The sequence below is a fragment of the Phyllostomus discolor genome, chromosome Y, assembly GCF_004126475.2.
Source record: "Phyllostomus discolor isolate MPI-MPIP mPhyDis1 chromosome Y, mPhyDis1.pri.v3, whole genome shotgun sequence".
Lineage (NCBI taxonomy): Eukaryota > Metazoa > Chordata > Mammalia > Chiroptera > Phyllostomidae > Phyllostomus > Phyllostomus discolor.
The window spans coordinates 1,001,557-1,029,372 of record NC_050199.1 but is presented as its reverse complement, the minus strand read 5'-3'; the positions used below and the strand labels follow the sequence as shown (position 1 = coordinate 1,029,372).

Genomic DNA, 27,816 nt, shown 5'->3' with positions numbered 1-27,816 from the left:
CCTGAGAACAGGGCAAAGAGAAAAACCCCGTGACTGTGAGCAAGGTCTCAGGCCGACCCCTTTGTCTCACAGCCCCAGCTGTCACTCACCGCGGGGTCCATCCCACTGGTTTCTGGAGCCTTCTTTAAAAGTCACCCCAGGGGGGGGGGGGGCAAAATTATTTCAGGAAAAAGTACGTGGTTTCTAATTCCTTTTTATTCGCCTGCCATAAAAAAACAAACAAAAAAATATCCCCAGACACGAAATTTTGAGGAAGCGGACTGAAGGGTCCTGTCACTGTGTGAAACGGCCCGTTGCTGGGGAAGTTTCCCGCGTGCCCCGGGGGGGGGGGGGGGGACCTTCAGTGCATCCGTGGCGCGGGGTTTCCGAAACCAGAATGACGGGGGGGCTTCGCGGTGGACAGTCGGTCCCATCCCCTGGGGACCCTGGAGGGCCTTGGGAGAAGGCGTGGGGAATTTTCCCCTCCCGGATGTCGGACTCCTGGTGGGTCACCGGCATGGACCCGGCACAGCGACAGGCGAACCACTTCTGAGATGTGGACCGCAGGATCCAAGGTGAGCAGGGGCCGGGCGAGACGAGGCTGGTGCAGGTGGGGCCCTCCAGGGGAGGGCTGGTGCGGGGGTGAGGGGCTGGTTCCGGGCAGGCTGCCCCGCCCCGCCCCGCCCCATCTTTGGAGGCGCCGCATCCAAACCCCCCTAGTCCCGTTGCGACCTCCAAGCTGTGTGTGTGCACGCTGGCCACCTCCTACTTCTCGATGATCGTCTGTTGAACTGCCGAGGACAAAGAAACGAGAAAAGACACGTCAACGCGGCTTTCCCAGCCCCCCCTTGCGCCCTCCCCCACCCCGCCCCTGAGGATCTGCTGCTTCCAACTTGGAGACTCTGTCCGTCTAAGACAAAGGGGCTCAGAACCGCTCACGGGCAGCACCAAGCATCCGTGAACTCTGTGGCTGGCTACTAGGTTGACACAATTGTAGCCAGAGACACAGTAACCCCTTCAGGAGCAGGAGAAGGAAAGGGAGAGAAACCATGGTGTCCTCACCACTTCTCTCAGGCAGTGGGGCGCCTTTGTGAGCTCCCCAATTTCAGACTCAGTAATTGCAGGACGAGCAAAAACCTGGTTTTTGTTGTTGTCGTTGTTATTTCTACAGCAATTTGTGGCTGCACGTTTCGGATGGGCTCCTTGGAGCGTGAGAAGTCTCTGTTGCATTTGTGGTGCTTCCAGGCCAGAGCACCCAGAGTTCCTTTTAAATATTTCCCCCCCGGAGGGTGGGGGGGGGGGTTGGTTGGAAACAGCCCTGAAGTAAACACGAACTTCCTCCAGGCCTCTAGGTTTAGAAGTCGAACTCCTTTACAATTTCATTCGACACAATCGTAGCCTTACAGGCGGACGCACGCTTTCTGTCTCTTTGCCGTTCTCAAAAGGGGGTCCGAATCTCTAAACACGGGCCTTTCGCCCCAAGAGGTTCCCACCATTGAAACCATCTCCTCCGTGACCCCACTCTGCCCCCCCCTGGAGAGAGAGAAATTCCGTCCAAGGGGCCTCGGCAAGGAGGGGACGCAATGCCGTGTCTCAGAAGAAGGCCTTGGCTGCTTGCGGGCTCCCCGGCCGTGTCGCCAGGGGGCGCCACTGGGGAAAAGATCGCCACCCCCGGGTTTTTTTTTTTTTTAAAGCGTCTGCAGCCTCAAGCCTCGGGACGTTGAAATGTCACCTCCCTCCCGAGCACATCTTAAAAGGAGTGACACAGAAAGGGTCACACGGGGGGTTGCATCAGGGTGCAGGGCAAGACTGCACGACCAGACGCCGCTTGGAGAGGTACAGCGACACCCCAAACCGGCCGCGGGCCAGCGCAGCGCCCCCCTTCTCACCGAGCGGCTCTGCGTTCACGGTCCGGTTGGTCTCCATGTTGATGTCGGCCTGGTCCGCTGCAAAGCAGAGCACAACAGCCCCCCGGTGAGTACGCAGAGAAAACCCCCGATGCCGTCCCCTCCCCCCAACCCCAGCGGGAGGCCGTATGCAGCTCAGGGGGCTGGCTGCCTGTGTGCGCCTGACTTTTTTTTTTTTTTTTTAAAGAAAACGGCATAGGCCTTTCTTTCCGTAATGATTAGGACGACATGTTTTGCTGATGTGAAAAGTATCTTTGTGCAGCCCTGGCTGGCGTAGCTCAGTGGATGGAGTGCGGGCTGTGAACCAAAGCGTCGCAGGTTCGATTCCCAGTCAGGGCACATGCCTAGGTTGCAGGCCACGGCCCCCAGCAACTGCACATGGATGTTTCTCTCTCTCTCTCTCTCTCTCTCTCTCTCTCTCTCTCTCTCTCTCTCTCTCTCTCTCTCCCTCCCTCCCTTCCCTCTCTAAAAATAAATAAATAAAATCTTTTTAAAGAAGTATCTTTGTGCCATGAAAGGGTATATGCGTATTCTATATAATTAGGGAAACGTGAAAAGTTACAGAAAAGAAAATGCAACTAACTGCCCTTATCATTCCAATCTATTTTCTAGGAGTATGTTTGTTTTTTTACAAAAAAAAAAATTTATGCTGCCTGCCTTTTGTATCTTGCTTCTTTAACCTGACATTTCTAATAGTTGTATGTTATTCTACTATCGGCAAGTGTCATAATGTGTTAACACATTTTTGCTTCGTTTTGGATGCTTGGATTGTCCCTAACAGTGTGTCGTAGAAATGATGGCGACATGGAGACCTTTACCAATAAATCTTTTGTGAGAATGAATGTTTCCCTAATGTGCGTTTCTAGAATGGGGATGATTGCCCACAAGGTCTGAAGTCTTTGTATGTTTTGACTCTTGACTAGGAAACATTTTCCACCAACAGAAACATAGAAAGAATGGTAAAACCAACTTCTATTCCAACCGCCTAGATTTTGTGGTTCCTCACATTTCGCCACATTTCCTTCATGTATTTTTAAAACCGTTTTTTAAAAATGCGGAACAAACAAGTTCTCCGGCAGGGCCGCTTAGAGGTCAGGACCGTATCACGGCGTTCCACACGTAAGAGAACAAACCCCAATTCCTTAGTATCACGTGTGACTGGAATCTATTCTTTTTTTATTTCCAGAATTTGGCAAACACACAGCAACACAGCCACGACCTTGAGCCCCCACAAGGTCCCGGAGGTGCTCGGCCTGAGGTCATCAGACCGACAGCAATGAGACATACGCATGTCTTTTGTGCACGGGAGGACACAAGCAAGGGGCTTCCCACGGGAAGAGGGACCCAGACAAAGACACCAGATCCGTGAGAATCCGTGTCCCGAGCACCAAACTGCAAGCTCACAGAAACAGTGACATCGGCACTGAGAACACCTCAGTCCGAAAGGATGCCGGGACACAGGCGTCCTCCCCCAACCACCTGTGACCCCCCGTGTCAGAGACCAGACGCCCGCGATTGTCACAAGGAGGAAGCAGACCCAAAGCGGAGGGGACGCTGAGGACCACGGGGCCCCGGCGTTGTCTGGTGGGGCGGGCGGCCAGCACCAGCCGGGTTTCACGGCACACTACCGGGAGTCTGGAATCTTTCATGTTCAAAACGTGTTTTATTGGACTTACGGGGGTGGCATGGGTTTATAAGATTGCATCGATTTCAGGGGTACAGGTCTACAATATGGCATCTTAATGTTCAACTCCCCAAGCCAATTCTCCCTTTCACCCCCTTCTTCCTCCCCACCCCGTCCCTCCGGCCATCACCACACTGTTCTCTGTGTCTATGCATTTATTATTATTTTTTCGCTCCATCCCTTCATCTTTGCCACCCAGCCCCCGTAACCCCCTCCCCTCTGACGGCTGTGAGAACCGTATCTATGAACCAGTCTGTATTTTATGTCTCACTTTATTTTCTTCATTACATTCCTTACAGAAGGCAAATCACATGCTACTTGTCTTTGTCTGAGCGCCTTATCCACTGAGCACCATGCTCTCCAGGTGCATCCCTACGGCCGCAAAGGGTGGGATGCCTTTCCTTTTTCAGGGCTGCGTAGCATTCCATCGCGCCAATGTCGCACAGCTTTTCCATCCACTCATCCACCGATGGGTTTTCGTCGCGCTGCACACCACTGGTGTCTACCAAAATAAAACGTGAGTGGCCACACAGCCGAGAGATTCTGACAGGACGGTCAATCAGATCTGGACACGTTTTAGACGACCAAAGGAAAAAAAAAACAAAACCCATAGGATCTAGGACGGCAAGAGCAACATGCACGCGTTGTGGGTGACCGTTAATTTGCCGCAAGCGAAAGCGCTGTGCCCTGCAATGGCCTCTGAGTAACCACTAGGGGGCGGCACGGTGAACGCACGTGGGCATCACAGCCGCCAGCACGGGTGGGGGTGGGGGCGGGTGGAGGCACCTTCCGAGGAGTCAGGTTTGGCGGATGCATCTTGTCGGTAAACAGGCCGGAGGCTTCCCGGGGTCTCCGCCCTCCAGCGAGCCAGAGATAAACCTACTACGCCCCCCCCAGACTCAGCCCGTTTCGGGGAACAAAGCAATCACGGGGCACCCCTGGGCTGGGGTCACAACGTGTCTCCATCCCCACAGTCATTTGGCGAGACCCCCGGACTCTGAGCTGTGGGGACCAGGTTCCGCTGGAGCTCGTGGGACCGCTCTGGATGGGAGCCTTGTGCTCCGAGCAGGAGAACCCCCAACGCCGAGCACCTGGCCCCCCGAGAGAGGGGCAGGCTCCCAGGGGGCCACCCTCCATGACACCCGCCGCAGCCCCCAGAGCGGGCGAGGCCCAGCCCACACGTGAAAAGAAACCCAAGCAATTCCTGCGCCTCTGCGGGGAGCGTGGGCGTGGGCAGGGACGGTGGGTGGTGGCGGCCACAGCCCAGAGCCGCAGGCGTGGGGACCGCGTGTCTCTAACTAAGGTGCATGCCCACCACGCGCGTGGGGACTCGGAGACCACACACCAGCTAGTGGGGCGCCGGGGTCACGCCCCCAGAACCGGGAGACCCTGCTGTGAACACCTAGCAGGCTGTCAGGGGCACCCAGAGGACGGCTGGAGGGGACCACAGCCACTCGGGAGCCTACAGGATCCATGCTGTAGGGGTCTCCACCCACCAGCCCCCTCGACAACCCCCACCCGAACCCCAAAACCTCTGCCCCAAGTCACCAGCAAGGCACGCGGGACCCCTGCCCCAGATGCAAACAGGAAAAGGTGTTTCGACACCCAAGAAGCACACGGCGGAGGGTGAGGAGGGAATAAACACCCAGGGGTGCTTTCGTGCTTATGGGGGCATGCACGGACGCCAAAGTTCTCCGAGGCCAGCAAGAGTAGTCTGCCTTAAAAGGACAAAACGGTGACGTCGTCAGGACGCCCCTAGACACATGGACTTCTCCCCCGCCCCACCCCCACCCCAGCATGGAGCCATCCCCACAAGCTGGACAAGCTGATTACAGAGAGAGAGTTAGGGGCTGCTTGGCGGGAAATGGAGTGACACATGCACCGTCATCCAAGTCACCAGGCTACGACACATCCAAGTGTCCGAATGGCACCTGTGGTGTGAAAGGTCAGCCCCGATGACCCAGGTCAGCGTGGCCCCAGGACGACGCAGGGACCACGGTGGCTGTCCCCTGCCCTCCGGCCAAATCCATGGCCAAAGACGACCCTTGGCGACAAACTTGGTTCATGCTTGGAAGCCGTCCACCTTCCTTCTTTCTGTGGGGTTTCACGCAGAAAGGAAATACCGGCGTGGATCTTCGAGTCCCAAGGGGACCCGTGCATCAATACCTGAAAGCGTCCAGGTATGACAAAGGGACAAAGCAGGGGACACCACGGGACGGCGGGGCGTCCGGGAGCAGGTGGCCACCGAGACATTCACCAGCACGGGAGGGGAGGAGGGTTGGGCGCGCTTTGGCCGTGCGTCTCAGGAGACAGACACCCTGACCAGACAGGAAGGGTGGTCTGCCGGCCCTCCCTATGTCTCCGGTTCGTCTGGAAGGGAAGGTCGGGGAGGAGAGAGAAGGGAAGTAAACTGTCTGAGAGGTTGGCTCCTGCTGTGGGCCAGCACCCCGGGCGGCAGACACGAGCGGTTGGAAGGGCAAAGGAGGGGTGGAGACCAAAATTAAGGAGGTAAAAAAGGGAGAGGAAGGGAGGAAGGGAGGGAGGAAGGAGGGAGGGAAGGATTTGATGGAAGGATTGGAGGGATGAGGGATGAGGGATGATGGATGGATGAGTGAAAAAACTGGTAGATGGATGAATGGTTAGATGGGTGGATGGTGGATGGATGATGGATAGATGGATGGATAGATGGATGGATGGATGGACAGATGGTGGATGGGTGGGTGGTGAATGGATAAATGACAGATCAATGGATAGATGGATGGATGGGTTAGATGGATGGAAAAATTGGTAAATGAATGAATGGTTAGATGGGTGGATGGTGGATGGATAGATGGATATAGACAGGTGGATGAATTGTGGATGGATGGATGGATGGACAGATGGATGGATGGTAGATGGATGGGCGGTGAATGGATAAATGATGGATGGATAGATACATGGATGGACGGACAGATGGTAGATAGATGGACGGCTGATGGATGGATGATGGATGGATGGATATAAGGACACATGAATTGAAGAATGGATGGATAGGACTCATGTACAGATGGAGGGAAGGAAGGAGGGAAGGAGGGAAGGGAGGGAAGGAAGGAAGGAAGGGAGGAGGAAAGAAGGAAGAAGGAAGGAAAGAAGGAGGAAAGAAGGAAGAAGGAAGGAAAGAAGGGAGGAAGGAGGGCGGGAGGGAGGGAAGGAAGGAAGGGAGGGAGGGAGGAAGGAAGGAAGGAAGGGAGGAGGAAAGAAGGAAGAAGGAAGGAAAGAAGGAGGAAAGAAGGAAGGAAGGAAGGAAGGAAGGAGGAAAGAAGGAAGGAAGGGAGGGAGGGAAGGAAGGAAGGAAGGAAGGAAGGGAGGAAGGGAGGATGAAAGAAGGAAGAAGGAAGGAAGGAAGGAGGAAAGAAGGAAGGAAGGGAGGGAGGGAAGGAAGGAAGGAAGGAAGGAAGGAAGGAAGGAGGGAAGGGAGGGAAGGAAGAAAGGAAGGAGGGAAGGGGGAAAGAGGGGAGGAAGGAAGGGAGGAAAGAAGGAAGGAAGGAAGGAAGGAAGGAAGGAAGGAAGGGAGGCAGGGAGGAAGTTCTGGTAGCCCATTCCACCCCAGCCTCAAGACACCACTCCCAAGCAGACGCCGGAGGGAGCCGGTGGTGGACGCGCCGTGGGCAGCAGGAACCAGCTGCAGACGCAGGGAGCGGCATCACTCACACCCAGCGACGGCAGCCAGGACCTGGGCCCGGTCAGCGCACATCAGGAGCCCCGTCACCGGGCGCTGGGACCGGTGACCCGAAGCCAACACGCCAAACCACAGAGGCACACGGCAGGCTGAAGCCCGTATCCGAGACCGCGTCCGCAGCGCACCGTGAGCCCCGGATCCACGTTTCGGGTCTGCGAATCCACGTCTTTACGAATCAAGAACAGAGCTACCAACGCTCGTGGGCTGCAGACACGCACGCTTTTCTATACTGGACCCCAACACATACTGACAGAAAGACCCCCACACAGACCCTGGCCAAGATGGACGGCGTTTGATCCGCGGGTCTCCGTGGTGAGAAAACAGCTCTGTTCCCGCCCACGTGCCCCAGGCTCCTCTCGATGCAAACTCAGCAGACACCACACACTTCAACACAGCGACCGGGTCCCGGAACACCGCTCCCCGTATAAAATAACGGTCTCCCCAAACTCATGGGTCGCTCAAAGACCAGGGCACATGCAGTACACTCATGTCCTTCGTAGGAAATCTCCAAGGTCACGGTCACCCAGGGGTTGGTCCCTCACGTGGCCATCGCAGAACGAAGACCCCCGAAGCAGTCCTGCACACAGCCTGCAGACCCTGGGACTGCTCCGTGCCCAGCACCTGGACTCCGCATTTTACTTCTCTCTCTGCCCGTCAAAGCGTGTCCCTGATACGAAACACTAAATTGGTTGTATCGGGTGAGTGGGGAAGCCTGAATGTCCGTTCACGGAGTCAAGAGAGAGCGAGAGAGTCACTCTTCTATATTACCGGGCGTCGAGGACAATAGCACCTAATTTTCTTTGTGTTAACGGGGCGCCTTTTGTAGCGGGAGACAAGCCTGAGGAACCGCCGACATCACGGGGCGCGGCCTCCTTCTCTCCTTGCCCTTGCCCAGATTTCTTCTCTGCGTCTCCGACAAGCCCCAGGTCACGAGTCTTACGGAAACTACAGAGAATGAAGTGCCAAAGTTGCGCCAGATGCTCCCTGGGCCTCACAAGAACAAGAGACGGTAAGAGAACATTTTCTAGGGCAATAACTTTCGCTCGCTTTCTTAGCCAATTCTTCAGAAAAGAGGCTTTCGTTTTTACGAAATTACAGGGGCAACTCTTTCTACCTGGGAAGCTGTCCATGTTCGACACCACGCACCCCTCCCCTCCAAAACAACGGACCAAATGCTTCCATCCAAACCAATACCCAGGGACGGGGTGGGCGGGACACACAACCATTGGTTTTCCCCAGTTTCTGAATCCCGTCTCCAAATAGTGGATGACATCAAATCTATTCAGCCCCTTTTGGGGGGCTTCTCAAATCCCTGTGCCTTGGTATATAAGTACCCCCAGTAGTGCCACAGTGTCCCAGGGGTCCATACATCCAATAGGCCAGGTAACAGAAATGCTCTGTAACTCCAGGATCTGCCTGGGTTTCACCTGAGGATTTTGGAAAATCTTCCTGTGCCTCCTTCCCTAGCAAGCCCACCTGACCCTCTGCCGGCTGGACATGGTGCTCCAAGGTGAGCATCGCCAGAGAGGAGGGAACGTGTAATTGATAAAGAAACACGCCCTGGCTGGTGTGGCTCAGTGGATGGAGTGCCGGCCTGCAAATCAAAGGGTCGCAGGTTCGATTCCCAGTCAGGGCACATGTCTGGGTTGTGGGCCATGACCCCCAGCAACCGCACATGGATGTTTCTCTCTCTCTCTCTCTCTCTCTTTCTCCCTCCCTTCCCTCTCTAAAAAATAAATAGATAAAATCTTTTAAAAAATACTGGATATGGAAAAGTTTTGCTTTAAAAAAAAAACAAACAGAGCGTTCAGACACCAGGACAAGCGGCAAGTCACGCGGGAACTTTCTGCACAGAAGGCATGAAAACACCCAATGGCGGAGTTCCGGTCACGGAGCTGGTCACGGCGGCATTGTGCCCCTCACCCTTGATCCTTTTCTCCTCCACCTGAGGACCCCCCCGCAGGGCCTGCTCGTCCCGGGGTGCAGCGGAAAGGGAACCACTTGCTCTGTGGTTTGATCTTCATTCCATTAGGTGCAGAAGAAATGCAGCATCCCCTTGGGGATGACAGCGATGTTCAGTATTAAGTAAAGATGACGACCTCCTAAGAGCTAAGAGTTCTTCCGCGCTCGCTAGGTGCCGGGCCACCGGCCAAGACGTTCACGCACCATCTCATCCACCACCCCCCACGGAAATTCTGTGGAGGAAGGATTACCATCTCCTCCTTTTACAGATGGACGACCAGGGACTGGAGTGGTTAGTACCATGTACGAGTGGACACAGCTGACCACCGGGCGTGCGGGGGATCAGAGACCATCCGATTCTAGTATTCTAGTGATCAGCCAACCTCCTCATGTCCAGTCTCATGTGAGTACCGCATCTCTAAGTGTTTTGTTTTGTGTTGTTTAGAGAAAGAATGTTTTTTGCATGAGCAACACACAAGACAGAAGGAAGCGGGCATGGACGTCTTACTGTTTTCCTTGAAGCACAGCTTCTTCTTCTGGTAGGCAATAAAGCTGGAAATGGCCCCAGCCACAGCCACCACCACGGCCCCTATGATGCCAGGGACCACGCCCTGGGGCTCGCCTGGGGGGAGAAGGCAGGGCACGGTTACCGGACCGCATCCGTTGCAGCTGGCCGCTCAGGCCCTTGCTGAACACCCAAGGCCAAGGTGTCAGACACCAGGCGGACGTACCTTGTCCCTCCCCGTCATGCCGCTGGTTTCCTCCGCCACCGCCTGTGCCAGCACCACCGCCTCCACCGCCTCCGCCACCTCCTGCTCAAGAGAAGGACAAACCGGTCGACCAATGACATCGCAAAGATTTTTGGTGAAGAGAAACTGACACTGAGGAGCAGGTCCTGCGACCCTGAGTGGTGGAGGGACCTTAGCAGAAGAGGCCACACGGCAGGGACAGGACACTGAAGAGCAGGGAGTCACTTTCCATCGTCAGACAGGTTGTCCCTGCTCTGCTGAAGGTGTCATCTGTCTCACTCACTTTTGCCGAAAAGAAAAAAATGGACTCAATGCATCCTGGCATGGTGGGGGGCTTCAGGAGAGCCACCATCTAGCGAGACCTGAAGGTCTCTCAGGGATTCGGTCCCCTTATATTGGGTCCAGAGACAATTGAGGACAACATCTTAAACCTCACCTGAGACCCTGCCCCTTGTGATTGCAGAGGTGACAATGCAAGACAGATTTCTGGGGACCCTCAGGATGTAGAAAATATATCAAGGCAGTCTACCTATAAATATAGCAAATGTATATAAATACATTCTAATAATGATAAACAGATGGTATCATTCCTTATTGGTTGACTGATAACTTTATACCCTGTGTGCACCCTAACGTGACCTAAGATGTCAAGGACAGAAGCGGAACACAACTTATCTAACTGCAATGGGGGGTGATGAGGGTCCTTTGGGGAGGTCACATCACTCCGTTTCTGGAGCCACGATTTCCACACCCGTTCGTGACAGGAAAAGAACACAGGAGCAACCTGAGATAATCACAGAGGACACGGGCGAATGGGTCGCTTAGGACACGTCTGGGAAGCTCCATCCCAGGAGCTCCATGTGGCTGGGAAAGGAGGAAAGGTCCCCTAACCATCAACAGAACAGCCAGGCACCAGCTTGTACAAGGAAGGACGTGGGGTCCCCACCCTTGATACATTCGAAGGACGCATCCAGGGGCTCAGCCTTTGCACCCTTGGCGATGCTGCCCAGCCCTGAGCCATGGGCTCTGACAGAGCAAAGAGAGAGAAGAAGCAACCAACTCTACCTCCACCGGACGTCTGGTCGACCAGGTCGCTGTCTGAAAACCCACCTAGGAGAGAAAAACAGTGTCACCAGTCAGACGGAAACAACTGGCAGGATCTTGGTGTCTGGGACCGAAGGAGACACACCCTGAGAACCCACCAAGGGGACCCCCGAAAGGTCCTGCCCCACGGAAGCCATCTTTCAAAGAGGTAACGACAATTGAGTTCCATGTCTGTGGCGAGACTCCTAAAGCCAGCCTTGGCCCAAAGTGTGCTGAGAAACCAGAAAAAAGAACACCCCAAGAAATGGAGCGTGGTTCCCCGTGTTTTTGGTGGATATAAACGTAACCGCCGGAAAGGGCTTGATCTCATGGAGGTGCATTTCAGTTACGAGTGGTGGTTTTCGCGCTCCGCATCGTGGGTTCTTCCCACACCTTCCACTCTGGACCCAGACGGGAGACTCACTGGGCTGGCCAAAAAGTCCATTTGGGTTTTTTTCCATTTGATAAAAGATGCGTTTTCCATGTTCTCCAATAACTTGATTGATCTGGGTGTTCTGAGCGGGTTGGCTCCTCCCACGTGGTAGAACGTTGATTGTTCTCAGTGAATGCCTCGATTGGATCACTATCTATTCCTCGTCCGGCGAGATGTCTCCCACACAAAACGTCCTGAATCACTTCCGACGTGTTCGATCCAACCCAGCACCTGCTGCACACGCTGCACAAACCTTTTCTTTGCATTTCACTTTTGACCTTTCTTGAAATAATAAACCCCGATATGCCGACAATGTTGCATATTTTCTTCCACCTTCAGTATTAGAATGGCTGCCCCCAAATTCACCCGTTTTGATGTGGTTTTTTTTTTGAAACATCACGCACACTGATAGGACAGCTATCACAATACAATCTAACAAAATTGTTCAGGATGAAGATGAAGACAACTAAGCCCTACTAGAGCTATCCAATGGAAAAAAAAAAAAACAAAGGAAGTGTTTGGCCAGCCCAGTATTTTGGGCAACAAGATGGTAGCAACAGGAGACACCAAGAAATGTTTTTAAACAGCCTCTGTGGGTTTGGGGCTCCTGCCCCATAAGAATGAGCTCACGTAAAGGTGATATCAGGGTGTGACAGACACACAAGGAAGGGACCCACCAGCCCAGTCGAGGCTACCCCAGACAAGGTGACCCCACCGGAGACAGACTAAGCTCAGCCAAGCCCAGCCCAGGCTGATTAAACACCATAACTTTTTTCTTAAGATTTTATTTATTTATTTTTAGAGAGGGAAGGGAGGGAGAAAGAGAGAGAAAGAGAGAGAGAGAAACATCCATGTGCGGTTGCTGGGGGCCGTGGCCTGCAACCCAGGCATGTGCCCTGACTGGGAATCGAACCTGCAACACTTTGGTTCGCAGCCCGAGCTCCATCCACTGAGCTACGCCAGCCAGGGCCTAAACACCATAACTTTTTAAAAACTTTCAGCGTCTGCATTTAGGAAGGGTCCCTCAGCCCACAACGCCTAGCCGACACCCACCCCGTGTAATCCATCCACTTCATAAAACCTACCACGATTCACCACAGTTTAAACGTAGAAATTCAAACGTAGATGCTCGATAAAAACATCCTTCCGCATAACTTATCACATTCGTGGGTTCAAAGGAAAAAAAAAGACCATCTTTGTGGACCACACACATGTGCTAGCATGTACTATTACTACTCCTTTTTTAGGAAGTAAAAGTGAAGAGGAATGGGAAAGACACCCGTAAATGAGTATCGGTCTTTCCAAAAATATGTCTTTAGCTGTCAGCGAAAGTCAGGTGTGACCAATGTCTGCTCTCTCAGATGGCGAACTTGGCTTGGGCTTCCTCGCCGAGATGTAAAGATACAAATACAAGTAAATTGTAAAAAGAAAACACAAATATAAAAAAGGGAAACATTTTAAATCAATCATTGGGCAATGATGTGACCGTGTTAGAAAAACTAAGAAATGAGAGAGAAATTATTAAACGTTAAAAGGCTGTTCATCGTTAAGCATCTAGTTTTAAAAATCTACCAGACAGAAATAATCATAAAAACAATGCACACAAAAGGTGTTCACAGAAATACATAAAAACTGGGAGAGATACATGAAAAACATGGTCCAGCAAACCAAAAGGTCGCCGGTTCAACTCCCGGTCAGGGCACGTGCCTGGGCTGGGGGCACACAAGAGGCAGCTAATACATGCGTCTCTCTCACATGGATGTTTCTCTCCTTCTCTTTCTCCTTCCCTTCCTCTGTCTCTAAACATGAGTAAATAAAATCTTTAAAAAAAAAAAAACCCTACAGGGGTAACTCACACATACTGTCCTAAACACATCTACACTTCTAGAATCTTTTTTAAGAAAAAAAGTTTTAAATGCACGAAGACGGCTTAAATTTGCTTTTGTACTTTGTAATTCCAAAATTTCAGAAAAAACAAAATAGAATGTTTTCAATCTTGGGGATTACTTATAATAGCATAGAGCTACTATTAAAAAGCTATAGGATAAAAACAATTAAAGGATATGAAAAAATGGTTATAGATTATTAATATGCAAAAAAATATTTAGACCCAGAATACATGAGATTAACATTTTTACTTAATTCATTTTATCTAATCCACACATAAAATACTGAAGAGAATAACCATCACAATGTTAACAGTGGTAGATAAACTGGTTTTTTTTTTCTATGTTAAAAAAGTAAACAAATATATACAGAAAAAAAAAACACTTGAAATCTGAAATTTGAACAGGCATTCAATTTAAAAAAAAAACTGTGTTAGCCAGGTTACTCAGAGTATATTGTGATGTGCCAAAAAAGGCAAAAAGGATTACAAAAAGCAAGCTGACACCTTTTCTTGTACGAATTCTGCATATTTAAAATGTTGCTGGACACGTACACAGTGGGCTCCTACTCGGCCGTGTTAAAAAAAAAAAAAGAAGAAGAAGAAAATTTTACCCTTTGCCACAGCACGGATGGGTCTGGAGAGCATTACGGTAAGAGAAAGAAGCCAGGCAGAGAAAGACAAATACCATATGACCTCACCCATATGTGGGGTCTAACGAACAAAGTGAACTAACACGCAAAATAGAGACAGACTCATCAATGGAGAACAGAGGACAGCTAGTGGGTGAGGGGCCAGGGGGGGAAGGGATGGAGCGAAAAGGAAAAAGACCTCACAGGCCTGGACCACAGGGTGGTGATTGCTGGGGGGAGGGGTGTAGGAGGGTAACCGAAAAAAATAATGAAGATTAAACAAACAAACAAACAAACAAAAATCTTGCCTGCGGTTCTTTAGAGTGCCCGTAAACGCTCAGAAGTAAAATAAGCAACTGCCCTGCAAAAACCACACGCAAACCCAAAATACCTTTTCCGAGCCCGCCGTCGAGACAGGGAAGACTGGAGTTCCCCTGCACAGAACCGCCGTGGGTGAATCTAAAATCACCCCAGGGATTGGGGCAGTGAATCCCGGGGATGCGCAGTGACCACCACTGCCGGGGACAAGGTTGTGCTCTGAAAACCACGCAGGGCCACCCGCAGAGCTCTGGGGTCTTACCCGAACTTCCGGGGTGGTGGGGGTTTGGATTCGGTTTTGGTTTCGGCGGTCCGGGACGCATGGGATCATCTGTCGGCAAAAGACGGGGAGAGTCGCAAGAATGAGCGATTTTCGGCAAAGACGGCGAAGCATCCAAAGAGGGTTAAGCATGCCTTCAGCCCTCCCCCTGCCCATTTCTTTCCATCGTCTTCCAGCCGCAATAGTTTCATTCACGTGCCTCCAATAGAAACTCAGTGCCCCCGTCGGGACGGTGGGGTCCCCAGGGCACCGTGAAGAAGCTGGGTCCCCAGGCCGTGCGATTGGTATCAATGCCGCCAGAGTTCCCCAAAGGGAAAGCGAGCACTTGGGTAAAACTCCACAGCCAACCACACTGCCACACGCATTCCCTAGGTTCTCCTGCTTTTTAAAAACAATGACAACTCTATGTGCCCCCTCTTTGAAAAGGACGAAGCTCTTTGAGAGCACACCCACTGGGCGACCCTGATCCACAGGGCAGATTGACGGGAGGGACTCACCGTGTCCTCCACCGGGCAACGCGTCTTCTAAAGTGAAGTCGTCGCCTGAAGAAGGGACAGGAGTGGTTAACACCCGAGTTGCGGGGCAGAGAGCAACGGGGAAGGCGTCCTTTGGACACGGGTGTCCCCAGCTCGCTGAATATTTCTCTGACTATCAGTCCGAGCAGGACGGCAGTGGAAAAACACACTTCCCCCCAACCAACTTTCCCATCGTGTATCTCTCAGAGGAAGAGCGCGTAATGCCACAAAAATGGGAGTTATTTATCAGTCCGCAGCACCACACGGGCCTAGGCGGATTTCAATCCCCGCCTCCAGGAAGCCCTCTCTGGTTCATTCCCCGCCCTCTGGTCATTGCCCTACGGCTGGCCAGCCACGGCTTTGAGGTGGGATGGCACAGACACAGGGTCAGACACGGAGGGACCAGGTTTGTGGGATGAGGTCCCTCAACAATGGCGGCCCTGACCCGGGTATCCTTGATGGAATCGGCGTGATGATTCCGGACAGCTCCCCGGGACGCCTTCTTGGTTTTAAGGACTGTTTCCCAGGGCCAGTTCATGTGTAGGCACCTCCGTGACTGCCCCGGAGCTGGTGGTGGCGCAAAGGCGCGTGTCCAACCATAATGCGTCCCGCAAGGTGCGTGAGGCGTCCCGACCCCTGGGTGCCAACCAAGGCACGTGCGAGCCCTTCCCTCAAGGGACAACCCTCTACAAACGAGCCCAAGAACTAAGCGGATATATTATTCCCGCAAATAAAAACTCAGAACCGCGGTTGAACCTGGGGCATTGATTTTCACTCTGAGGGGCTGACCAGCACCGAATCAGAGACTTGACCAATTTCAGTGTTCGTCCCTAATGTCTGCGTGTTATTTGAAAGCAGCAGTGAGCATGAATGCAGGGACACTGAAGTCCCGGAGGCTGAAGTATGAATTTTGTCATGGGAGTCAATGGGGGGGGGGGGCGGGTCCCAGCCCCTAAAATGATTTCTCCCAAGAGTCAGGCACTTGGGGCAAAGACACCGAGAAATACTTAGTGTCCAAATGACCCAAGAGTGTCCCACAGGGGAGATTTCCCCATCCCCTCCTGCGGGCATCACTGGGCAGCACCGACAGTGCCCATCTCAGCCAGACCCCATACAGAGCCCCCGGATTCTGAGTGTTTTCTATTTGTCCATGTGTAAAACTGGGGTGCAAGATGGTAACTCGCCCCCTCTCTTTGCTCACAAAGCACACTTGCGTCTTACCAGAAGTGGGTTTTTTGGGGGTTGGTGTGGGTATCTTCTCCGTGTCTAAAAAAAAAAAAAGACATTTTTTTTGTCAGTACAACTTCCAGTTCGGAAACCAAGTCAACTCCCTAGAATGTTCCGCGTTCAAAAGAAGGGTCAAATTATGTGGGTTTTTTTTTTTATTTTTTTTTCAACCGTCAAATTATGTGTTTTTCTTAAAATTCTTTTCAACCTTTCCCTTTTGTGAAGTCAACCCATAAGCCTGAGAAACCCAAAAGATTGAAACTGGGGATCAGGAAGGGTACTTAACACCCTTCGGATCTGCCTCATCCCCTAGTTCGTCGTCCCCGACAACGCCATTTCCCACACAGACACATCTGGTGAAATGGCAACCGTTGTCTGTTTAAGAAATATTATCAAAACCATTCATGCCAACGTGTCAAACATCTGAAGACACTCTTCCAAGGTCTTCGCAAAAGCAAGGCACCCTGGGCGGACAAATGAAGACATCGGTGGACTTTGTAAGGTTTTTAAAATTTTTTATGTATTGACTTGAGAGAGAGAGAGAGAGAGAGAGAAAAACATTGATTTGTGGTGTCTGTTACTGATGCATCACTGGGTGCTTCTTGCATGCGCCCTGACCTGGGATTGAACCCACGACCTTTGTGTATTGGGACAATGCCCTAACTACTGAATGACCTGGCTGGGGCTAGATCGAGGCACATTCACCCACAGAATTTTAAAGGACATCATTTGTTGTCCCTGAGATTCTTCACACCGAATACAAATGCGCTTTAAAATGAAATTCCCACCCCTGGCTGGCGTAGCTCAGTGGATGGAGCGTGGGCTGTGAACCAAAGGGTCGCAGGTTCAATTCCCAGTTGGGGCACATGCCTGGGTTGCAGGCCAGGCCCCCAGTAGGGGGGCACCAGAGAGGCAACCACACACGGATGTTTCTCTCCCTCTCTTTCTCCTCCCCTTCCCGGATCTCTAAAAATAAACATATAAAATCTTAAAAAAAAAAAAATTACTCACCGTCCACGGCATCCGATAAATCGAAATCATCTAAGAGAGAGACAGAGTCAGGTTAAAACTCAGGAAAACCCAAGTAAACTGGAAACTTAAGAAAAGGATACACCTGGCTGGTGTGGCTCAGTGGATGGAGCTCGGGCTGCGAACCAAAGCATCGCAGGTTCGATTCCCAGTCAGGGCACGTGCCCCATGGGTTGCAGGCCATGGGCCCCAGCAACCACACATGGATGTTTCTGTCTCTCTCTCTTTCACCCTCCCTTCCCTCTCTAAAAATAAATACATAAATGTTTTTTAAAAAAAAAAAAAAAAAGAAAAGGATACAAAGAACGGGGCCAGGTTGGGCGGTGTTTGGGGTATCCGGCAGCGCTGGAGAACGCACGGATGCGCTGCGATGCGTCCTCTCACCCTGAACCCTCAGTTCCACGCCTGCCACGGATCCGTCCCCTGATCCTTCAAACAACTGCGGCGACACACGGTCATTGCGCCCCGCGCCCTGCTCTCCAAAAGGCCGTCCCTGGGAAATAGCCGCGGAAGGATTTCCAACCCCTGGAGACCGAAAACCTCCCCGCGCGCGTTCGCGGGCACGCTCTCCCACTGACATGCACCCACACACGTTTACGCTTCCTGCCCCCCCCCCTCCCCGCCAAAAAAAAAACACTCTCCCTCCACCTGAAGCCACGAGCTGGGAGCTTTCTCCCACGCTCGCCTCCCCTCACCACGGGGTGGGGGGGGGTGACTTCCGAATCAGAGGAGTTCCCCGGGGAGCGTGGGCAAGGCGCCCACGCAAGGCAGTGGGAGAAGGGACGGAGGGGCGTTTTGGGGTGCAAACAGGCCAGGCCCTTGGGCGTCTGAAATTCGGAGGAAGGGGCGGAGGCTGGTTTGGGTGTCCAGCAAGGGAAGGACGCCTGGAACTCCAAGCGGCTGGAAACGGTTCACGCCAGCACCCCCCGGGGCGCGGTGCGGTCCCAGGCGGCCGGGCGGGCGGGGAGTCCGCGGCTGGGGGACCTGCGGGGCACCAGTGTTGGGACGCACCGCAAGCCGAGGGTCCCTCAGTGGAAACCCCGCGTGCCCGCGGTCTCCAGCCGGCCCCTCACAGATCCTGGAGCTGGGCACGCCGGCGGTGAGTCACCCCGGGCGCGGCCCCCTGGCCCCAGGGGGCAGGGCTGAGTCACCCCGGCTGCCCCCTCCTTTCTGACTCCTGTCTGATTCTTGTGCTTTCCCCTGGGGCCAGTCATGCCCGCAAGGCACACTGGGGGGGGCCCGGAGGAGTCCCCAAAAGCCTGGTATTTGGGCTGCCTGGCCGGGGGTGTGGACACGGTCACCTGAGACAGACGCATCCCAGGTAGCTAAGCTCAGACTCCCCTAAATTCCGTCAGCATGGCCAAGTGCTTCAGGGAGGGGGGGGCATCGAAATGCTCACCACGGGGACCTCTCAAAATTCTACAAGTCAGCCCTGACTGGCGTAGCTCCGTGGATGGAGTGCGGGCTGCGAAGCAAAGTGTCGCAGGTTCGATTCCCAGTCAGGGCACATGCCTGGGTTGCAGGCCATGACCCCCAGCAACCACACACTGATGTTTCTCTCTCTTTCTCTCTTTCTCCCTCCCTTCCCTCTCTAAAAAAATATAATAAATAAACAAATAAAATACAACCAGGATAGATAAGAATATAGCTCCAATAATAAATTATAAAAAATAAAACTTATGCAATTTATATATAGGATGCGTGTGTAAATTATATAAATCTATAAAACTAAAATGGAAGTAAACTGGAATAGAAATCAAACCTACTCACAATAATTAATTATAGTGATTACCAAATATATAACTTGTTTATATATAAATATATAAGATTTTTATATATAAACAGATACAATATATAATTGTAGAAATAAAATATGAATGTTTATAACAATAAATGATATATCATTATAAATTACATAATTTATAAGGCATACGCAGAACTTATAAACCCTATAAGTAAATATATAAATGAAAATAAATAAATCTGAGACATAAAATTGGAACAGGAATAACTGGCCATGTATAACCATCATAAGTTGTGGAAGGGATCAGCGATATAACTTCAAAATAGAACTTAAAAATTATATAAGAAATAGAGGTAAAAATACAAGAGAAATCACTTGTGGGGATAGAATCAGAAGAGCAGGAAACCCCCGGCAGTTGCAGGGTGCCCCAGGCTTTCCGGCCGTGCCTTGCAGAGCAAGGAAAACACACTAATGACATAATTACAGCGAGAGGCGGGAATGAATTTTCTCAGGGCCTGCTATCTTCCCGAAGCTTTCTAGATAAGACGGTGGAATTCCAGAGCACGGCACTCAGGACAGGAGAGAAGGAAACCCCACTTCCCACCCACGCCCTGCACCCGCCCTGCACCCAGATTCTGCAGCCCCGCCCCCCACCCCCATCTCTCCAAGCCTCGCTAAGAACCTCAGTTGCACAACAGCCCACAAAGCCAGGAGTACAAGACACAGAGGCCAGGCATGCACCCCACCACGCCCCGTGTCTGCTCACCCCAGGCAAAGGTTTTCCGGAACAAAACACCAGACGTAGGGCCGAACCCCTGACAACATGGGCCTCCAGGCCCTCGCGCAGCGCATGGCGCTGGAAGCAGGGTAGCCTGAACATACAGAAAATTCTAGAACCGACCTCAGCCTGGGAGCCCAGAGCACAGGTAGAGATGGATCCCGAAATCCCCCGCTGAGCAGGGGCGCAAGAAGAAGAAGAAGAGATCAGGGCAAGTTGGCTGCATTTTCGTTTCTTTTATTTTTAAACATTCGAAACACGCCGATGTTTCCGGACAGCTTCTAAAAATCTCTCTTTCCAGGTCCACGTGATGCCATGGTCTGGCTCAATCTGACAGTCACGCTGGTTTTGGGAGCTGTGTCGTCCCCGGGGGGGCGGGGTGCCAGACAAATTCGTGTCAGGAACGAATGTTCTAGTGGAAAACACCGCAGTGCACAGCTCTGTGAAGCCCAAGCTAACCGTGTGTTAAATGCTGACACTGTGCTCCGAGGCTGAACCCCACGGGGGACTGGGAGCCCCTGGGGGGCGGAGCTAGCGTGGCCGCCGTAACCGGAGTGGCCGTCCCCGGGTTCCCACAACATTCTCCACTCAGCCCGGCGTGAAAAGAATGAACTTCGGGGCCACAGCACGTTGGAGATGCGACTCCGTGATTTTCGGTTGTAAAGCCACACGCAGTTGCAAACTTGACCCTGGTCTACGGTGACTTCAGGTGGACGGGGGCAAAAGCCTGTTTCCTCCTCAAGGGGATGTGAGCACCAGGGTGCACACAGGACCCGGGGAGGGGGGTTCCTGCAGGTGATTCTACAATAGACTCGATGAGAGCAGGGGAGCTTGCACACTTGTCTGGGGGACCCTGACCCCACTGGCCAGGGGAGCCGTCCTTAGGGACACGCCTTGAGGCTCACAAGGAGGCAGAGACCACCATGCAGAGTGTAGTTCCCAGGACTCTGCTGAGTCCAGTCTCTGCTGCCCGGAACTGACTCCTAAGAGTTCCCGTGGTGTCCGACAGATGTCACCGTGTGTCGCTAGGCAGTGTACCATCGTCCCCAGCATCTTGGGGATAAGTCGTGAGACCCTCAGAGTCACGGAGTTTGGGCACCTGCCCCCTCCCCCAGTCTTCTTCACTGGCATGCTCCACTTGGTTGTCAATGTCAAACCCTTCTTCTCATACCAGGAAAACTCTTATGGATGCCTCAAAGCCCTGAGAAAACGACACCTCCTCTGGGAAACCTCTGTCATTCCTCATGAATGCACAGGTGTATGGATAAGTAAATGGATGGATGGATATGTGGAAGAATATGAATGGATGATGGATGGATAGATGGATGGGGGATGGATACATGGATGGATGGATGGACAGTTGATGGATGGATGGATGGAGGGAGGGAGGGAGGGAGGGATGGTGGATAGATGGATGATGGAGGGAGGGAGGGAGGGAGGGAGGGAAAGAGGGAGGGAGGAAGGAGGGAGGGAGGGAGGGAGGGAAGGAAGGAAGGAAGGATACATGGATGGATGATGGATGGATGGATAGGTAGAAGGAAGGAAGGAAGGAAGGATGGGTGGATAGATGGATGGATGGAAGGAAGGAAGGATGGATGGATGGTGGATGGATAATGGATGGATGAGTGGATGAATAGATGGATGGATGGATGGTGGATGGATGGATGGGTGATGGATGGTGGATGGATGCTGGGTGGATGGATGGATGGATGGAGGGGTGGACAGATGGATAAAGAGCTCCATCTGTCTATCTCTATCTTCCATCTATCCTATACCATATAGCTATCATCTATCATGTATATCTATCCATCCATCCACCTATAATCTATAATATCTACCCCTCCATCCTTCCATCCATCCATCCATCCACCGTCCATCACGCCCAGTGTGTGCTACGTCCCCCCAGCCAGGCCACGGTCCTTAGGTAACGTTCTCAGCAGGGAGAGGCCCCCCCTTCATCACCCATGCCGCAGCCACCCATCCCTGCATGCGCCCTGATCCTAACCGTCCTTGCTCTCTCCGAGACCCGGCCTAACCTCCCCTCCCCTGCCTGCCTGCACAGCCTGTCCCAGCCCCAACCGTGCTCCTCACCACACACACACCCCCCTGTGGGGGGTGGGGGCACACGTCCACCTTCTGCTGAGCACGTGGCAAACGGCACCCCTTTCGTGCACATCCTGGACTGAGCCCACGCCCTTCTGGACGGGAAGGACACTAACAAAAGCAGAAGCGGACCACCCACCACCTTCTGGCTTCTGCACGTATTTAGATAATCCCCATGCCCGTAAGGCCGTGTGCCCCCCAAGACGGCAGGAGCTATTTCCGCTCCGTGCACAGGTAACTCGGGCACGCTGCGGTCCCGAGGAGATGCACGCCTTTCCGGGTCTGCATCCCTCCCTGACCCGACACCCCGTGGGCAGCGACCGGCGGGCCCTGGTGTCGCTGAGCGGCACAGAGGAAGCTGCAACTCTGACGGCACGGTGTCGGCTGAGGCACGCCAGCTCCGGCCCCTTCAGAAAGGCACCCCCTCAACAAATGAACACAAACACTTCTATTATTTTTTTTTCCCAAAAGCAGCCTTGGAGCAATGACTTTGCTCTTTGACGAGCAATTTGAAGCTCTTTCCCAGAAACTGAGGGATTCTATCCAAAGCATCAAGTGATGGTGGCAGGTTGTGTTCTGTATCGGGGTTCAGGGCGCCCAGACGCAACTGGAACAAGGCCCCGCCGATGCGGACAGAGCAGGGCTGTGTGAGGCACGCTGGCAGGTGTCTTTTCCACTGTATTTGCTTTTCTTTTCTCAACGCCGCCGACCCCACACCACCCCCACGGCCCCTCCGTGGGCCTCCCCTTGCCGTTGGAGAATCACGGGTTGGAGGGCTTGCCCCTGCCTGTGGGCTGAGTAAAAAGGAAGTCGCTAGCTTCCTGTTGAGGAGATTTAAAAAAAAAAAAACAGAATGACTAGCAAGAGAACGCACGAGGGAAGGCGGCAAGTGTGAGTCATTCTCAGAGAAAGCTGAAACACACCCAGGTGTTACACTCCCAAAACCGGTCAAGAAAAAAAAAAAAAGTAGGCAAAGAGCAAGAACAGGAATTTCAAGAAAGGGAAGCCCAGGGCAGGGCTATCTACAGAAGTGAGAGATACTGTCAGTCAGGCCCATACAAAGAGGAATTTCATGAGTTAGCACCTTTTCAGCCAACAGATGGGCCGAGGCCAGAGAGAACAGCCTGGTGGCTGGTCAACCAGTTGTCTGTACGGCAATGACACTGCATTCGGAACCAGTGGCGAATTTTTCCAGAAGGTGCAAATCATAACGAAATAATCTCAGAAACCTGTGTGTGTTATAGGCATCTTGGTACGGCTTAAGGACAACATGTGGCCAGCAACTAAGAGTCCCTGTGGAAAATCAAGAAAGGGAATTATCTTTTGCACCCCCTTCCTTCCAAAATTTCTTTCCCTGTCCATTTCCGATGCATGCACCTCTTGCAAGGGCTGCAGGAGCCTCTGTTAAAATGTGTAGCGTTGCGTTCCATCCTTTGTCTCTCTAAAAGCCAACAAGAAAGAGGTCTCTCTCTCTCTTCCTTGGTGACCTGGCTGGTCTGTGACGTGCTTGGTAGTCTGTTGTCCTGTGTATGTCCCGTTCTTGCAGGCTTAGGAAATCCCTGTGTCTGTAGGAAATATTTTCCAAAGTATGCTATCCCCCCCACAAAAAAATTTGGGAAGTTCCTCTGTGTGCGCACACACCACAGGATTTGGGAAGGGAGATCACAGGACAGTGTCTGTGGAACCCTCGGGGCCAGGCTCCCCAGTGTGAGGACGGAAGGAGACCTTCAGGGGGGACCAGGCATTGCCTGAGGCGTCCCTCAACTCTCTGGGCGTCTGAACGATTCAACGTGGGCCCAGAATCCTGAGCTGTTGTTTCCAGCCCGAGAGACACGTCAGACTCATCCGCAAGGCCAGTCCTCCAAACAGGTGACCCTCTGCCCGAAACCAGACCCTCGTGATGGGAAAGTGTGAGTGGGAAGGGACACCCGGAAGTCTCCCGTGGAGGACGCATCGCCCGGAAAATAATATCTACATCGTCTTCTGTGGGGAACCGCCCTGGCTGGTTTCAGAAGCTGCAACCCACCCACCCCCACCCCACCCCGTGGCTAAGGTGGAGAGAGCGACCTTCAGGCCAGCCGCCACTAAGGAGACAAAGCTTATCTCCCTGGCAGGGACGCCGCCTCTGCTCCTTTTACTTCACCCTGCCGGGCCCCCAATGGTTGACCAGTTAGCCAGTGACGGGTAAGATTCCCCAAAGGGGGGAACGATCTAAGACAGGCAGGATCACAGGGGGCCTTAAAGGAAGGACTTGGGGGGCTATAGAAAAGGGGTTGATGGACCCTCACCCCTTGGCTTTGACAAAGCCTGAGTCCTCATTCTGTCTGCGAGAGGTCTCCTAATCTCTCGGCTGCCTACCTTCCCCTGTGTGATGTAAGCCCGAAACAATGACAGAGGGCAGTGCAGCCCAGTGCTGGAAAGGGCAGGTTCCCCGAGGGCCCTCAGGCCTGAGAAAGAATGCATAAAGCAGGCCTGTGCAACCTGCTTTGTTTAGAATGCTCTCCATTCAATGATAAGGGTCCGAGCAGGAAATGAGTCTGTCTCCCAAAGTTTTACGGCCGTCTAGCTAACAGACCCTGACTCAGAATGGGCCCTCAGAGTTCTTTGTGTGCTATCTATGGCTTGATCCTGACTGCCTGACAGTGATTGATGAGCTTTACCTGTATTCCTGTGCAAAAGGAACCCAATAAAAGCCCAGTGAGGAACAGGCTCTTGGCCCTTCCCCTGTGAGAGATCCGCCACCTTTCCTCCCCAAGCAGACCATGACTTGGTAGACTTATTGTCATCCACAGTAGACGGGGCGGGCTCTGTGGGCAAAGCTCCCCCCCCCACAATCCTCCATGCAGTCCTGCCAGGACCCCTGTACTGTTACCCACCCCTGGGCCCAATGGAAAAAAGTGCTCCTCCCTTTCCCATGAAGCAGTGTCATATCGTGAGATGCAGACAACACGCCTGGAAGCATCCTAAAGGCAGGACAGGGTGAGGTGGTCCGTGATGAAGAGCAAGTCAACCGTATCAGGGCCCAGCGAGCAGGTGGGACAATGGGTGGCTTCTCTCGGTGAGGGGGCAGAAACAGGCCCCCACGGAAGCCTATGCTTGTTGGGTGGGGACGGCGGGGAACCCCGAGACCAGCCGTGAGACATCAGCTCAGGCGGGAGTGGCAGCTTGCAAAGAGGGGAGACACAGGCCTGACTTTGGCATGAGGGTGTGTGCAGACCCAAGTCACACCCACCCTCCCTGGGGTCACCCCGGTGACCGGCGGCCAACGATTCATGGCGCGGACCCCAGAGGGCTGCAGGACTCCCTGGTATGGGGCGTCCTGGGCCCTGGAGGCTGTTGGGCAGAATCCCCGGCCCCCACCGGGGGCAGATACCAGGGCCACGCCCATCCCAGGGACCACACCCAACAATGCTCCCAGACAGGAAGTGTCTTCTCCGGGGTTGGGGGGGGAGTCCGTCTCCTCCTCGGGGCGAAGTCCCCTCTTGTGTCCCGAGGTCTGTCTCCTCTGCACCCCTCAGGGTCCCCCAGGAACGTCCGGCAGAACCTGGGAACCCAGGGCCCCGGGAGGGCCCAAGGACTCTGGGGTCAGGCCAGTGTCACTGGCTCCAGAGGGGACACCTGTCCCCGGCCTCACAGGACGTTTGCTGCAGCGGGAACGGACACCGAGGCAAGCAGCATAAGTGTGTCACCTACTGTGTGCTGAGTGGCACCGGCCACAGAAGAAACTGCGGCAGATAAAAGCCATCTGAGTCTTCAGAACAGCGTGCTCCAGCCCCCAGCCCCAGGACGGGGGTGGGGAGGGGGCTCCTGGAGGAGGCCAGCGGCTACTAAATATCTGATTTCTCTGCATTTTTTTGGGGGGGGGGAGCAGGCTGGCTCCGTGTCCCCACACCCACCGCTGCCACCAAAACACATCAACCAACTTCACGCTGCTAAGCACCATTGTCACCAGAACCAGGCCATCCCTGGCGAGCAGTGCCGTGGGGAGGATTTTTTTTTTTCTTTTATGTCTCTGCTCTCCCTCCCCTAAACAGTTTCAGAATGACTTGTCTGGGGGCTGCCCTGACACACAACCGCAGACCGACCAGAACACCTCCGCCACAGAGCCGGTCACACTGGCCGATACTGACCACTTCCCCTTGGCGCCCTGTCCGGTTCACCTGTTTGGGTATTCCCCCACCCCACCCCACCCCACCCCCACCATAGATGGCTGGTGCTGGGGCAACCAGAACCCTCCGGCTCACCCATGTCCCTGGGGGCGGGCACACAGTAGGTGCTCAGAAAAACAAACAAGCAAACCCACAAAACCCATCAAGGAACAAGAGCCAAGTTGCAGGCACAGATCAGTCAGAACCTTTGGGGGAGTGGGTGCAGTTGCACCAAACGCAACGAAACACGGACAATGAAACAAAACAAAGCGAAAACCTATCCAGAAACGGGGGACCACGCGGGGATCTTCCAGAAGGAAACAGAGAGGCGGGGAGGCGTCTCTCCCCAACCCCCCACCTGACCCCCCTCGCCCCCGCCCCCACGGCCCCACAGATCAGGCTTAATTTGCTCCCAAGGCCAGCCGGGCCTTGCCTGTGTCCTCGGCCCGATTTCTGGCTCCAACTACACGTCCCGCGCCCAGCAGACCAGCCCCGAAACCGCCCCCCGCCCCCGCCCCCGCCCGCCGCCGCACTCAGGAGGACACAGAAGGCGCACCGTTCGGTCTAACGCGGCACGGCCTGCCTGGGGGGAGGGACCGACGAAATCCCGACCTTCCCTTCTCTGCCGGAGGGTGGGGAGGGGGCAGACCAGCCCCTCACCTCCCCCTTTTTAAACCCGCACACCATTAGAGCCCCCCGCAGGATACAGGCCGGGCGAGCCGCGTGGGATCGCGGGGCCGGGTTCTGGCCACGGTTCCTGCTGCGCAAACTTCTCTGTGTCTCCGGAACGGTGTCGCGGGCCACGCTCTCCGCTGGGAACACGTTTCTTATCTTCGCGCAGCTTATCCACCCCCCGCCCCCCGCCACCCCCAGCCGGGCCGGTGCTGTGCGCGCGCAGCAGCCCCCGCGAGGCCTGAAGACTGGGCCGGGCTTTCGGCCCAGACTCCTCCAGCGCCCTGACTCCTCGGTCTAACTTTTCCCTCCCCTCCCCCTGGGTGTCAGGCTCCCCGGCGGCGGCGTCCAAATTTAGGCCCGGGACACAGGGCGTGGCTGGGAGCTCCCACCGCGCCCCAGAACAAAGGCAAACGCTGCGGCGCCCAGCCCCCGGTGGGGGCGCCGAGGCGGGCCCCCGGGGAACGAAGGGGGGGCCCCTCGGGTGGGCATGGCGAATGTCCCCGGTCCCTCCAGACCCCAGGCGACTTTTCACAGGCGGTGGTTTGGGCTTTTTTTTTTTTTTTTTTTTTTTTTCCCAACCACAGCTGACGTTCCTCCTCTGGGCTGAGCCCAAAATGGCCCAGGAAAAAAGTTGGAGGGAGCGCAGCAGCGCCGGCTGCCTCTCTTTGGGGCGTTGGCCACCCGCGGGCACCACGCATCCCGCCCGGTGGGGAGACACTCCCCAGGGGGACCCGGGGTGCCCCCTCCCAACACCCGGCACCCGCGGGACTCCCGGGGGAGGGGGTACCCGCGCCCTCCCCCAGCCGCAGGCTCACCCTGGGCGGACACCAGAGCGTTCAGCAGGCAGAAGAGCAGCAGCGCGAGGACGGCCCGGCGCGCCATGGTGCGCCCGGTGCGGCACAGGCAAGATCCCCGGAGTGGCGCTCGCGGGCGGAGGCTACACTCAAACCCCCCCACCCCCACCCCC

General features: G+C 54.0%; 1 protein-coding gene across 2 annotated transcripts; it reads right to left on the bottom strand.

Moving 5' to 3' along the window:
- Positions 1-177: 177 nt before the first annotated feature.
- Positions 178-27,816, bottom strand: LOC114489856 (CD99 antigen). Of its 2 annotated transcripts, XM_028503697.2 has the most exons (10): positions 27,665-27,815; positions 17,384-17,413; positions 16,367-16,411; positions 15,128-15,172; positions 14,613-14,681; positions 11,065-11,109; positions 9,982-10,062; positions 9,759-9,872; positions 1,869-1,925; positions 178-770 (listed from the first exon to the last, which is right to left on the bottom strand). In XM_028503697.2, the coding sequence occupies exons 1-10, from the start codon at positions 27,729-27,731 to the stop codon at positions 745-747; spliced, it is 579 nt and encodes a 192-aa protein (XP_028359498.1). In that variant the 5' UTR covers positions 27,732-27,815; the 3' UTR covers positions 178-744. The 2 variants fall into 2 exon arrangements, with proteins under 2 accessions (XP_028359498.1, XP_035873111.1); XM_036017218.1 differs by lacking the exon at positions 9,982-10,062 and having other exon boundaries at positions 655-770; positions 27,665-27,816.

Excerpts from the sequence above, each read along its gene's own strand:
- LOC114489856 (XM_028503697.2), bottom strand. The coding sequence starts at position 27,731 with ATGGCGCGCCGGGCCGTCCTCGCGCTGCTGCTCTTCTGCCTGCTGAAC. Across the intron at positions 14,682-15,127 it reads GTTGCCCGGTGGAGGACACG|ATGATCCCATGCGTCCCGGA; the intron begins GTGAGTCCCTCC and ends TTTTGCCGACAG. Across the intron at positions 9,873-9,981 it reads GCATGACGGGGAGGGACAAG|GCGAGCCCCAGGGCGTGGTC; the intron begins GTACGTCCGCCT and ends TTCTCCCCCCAG.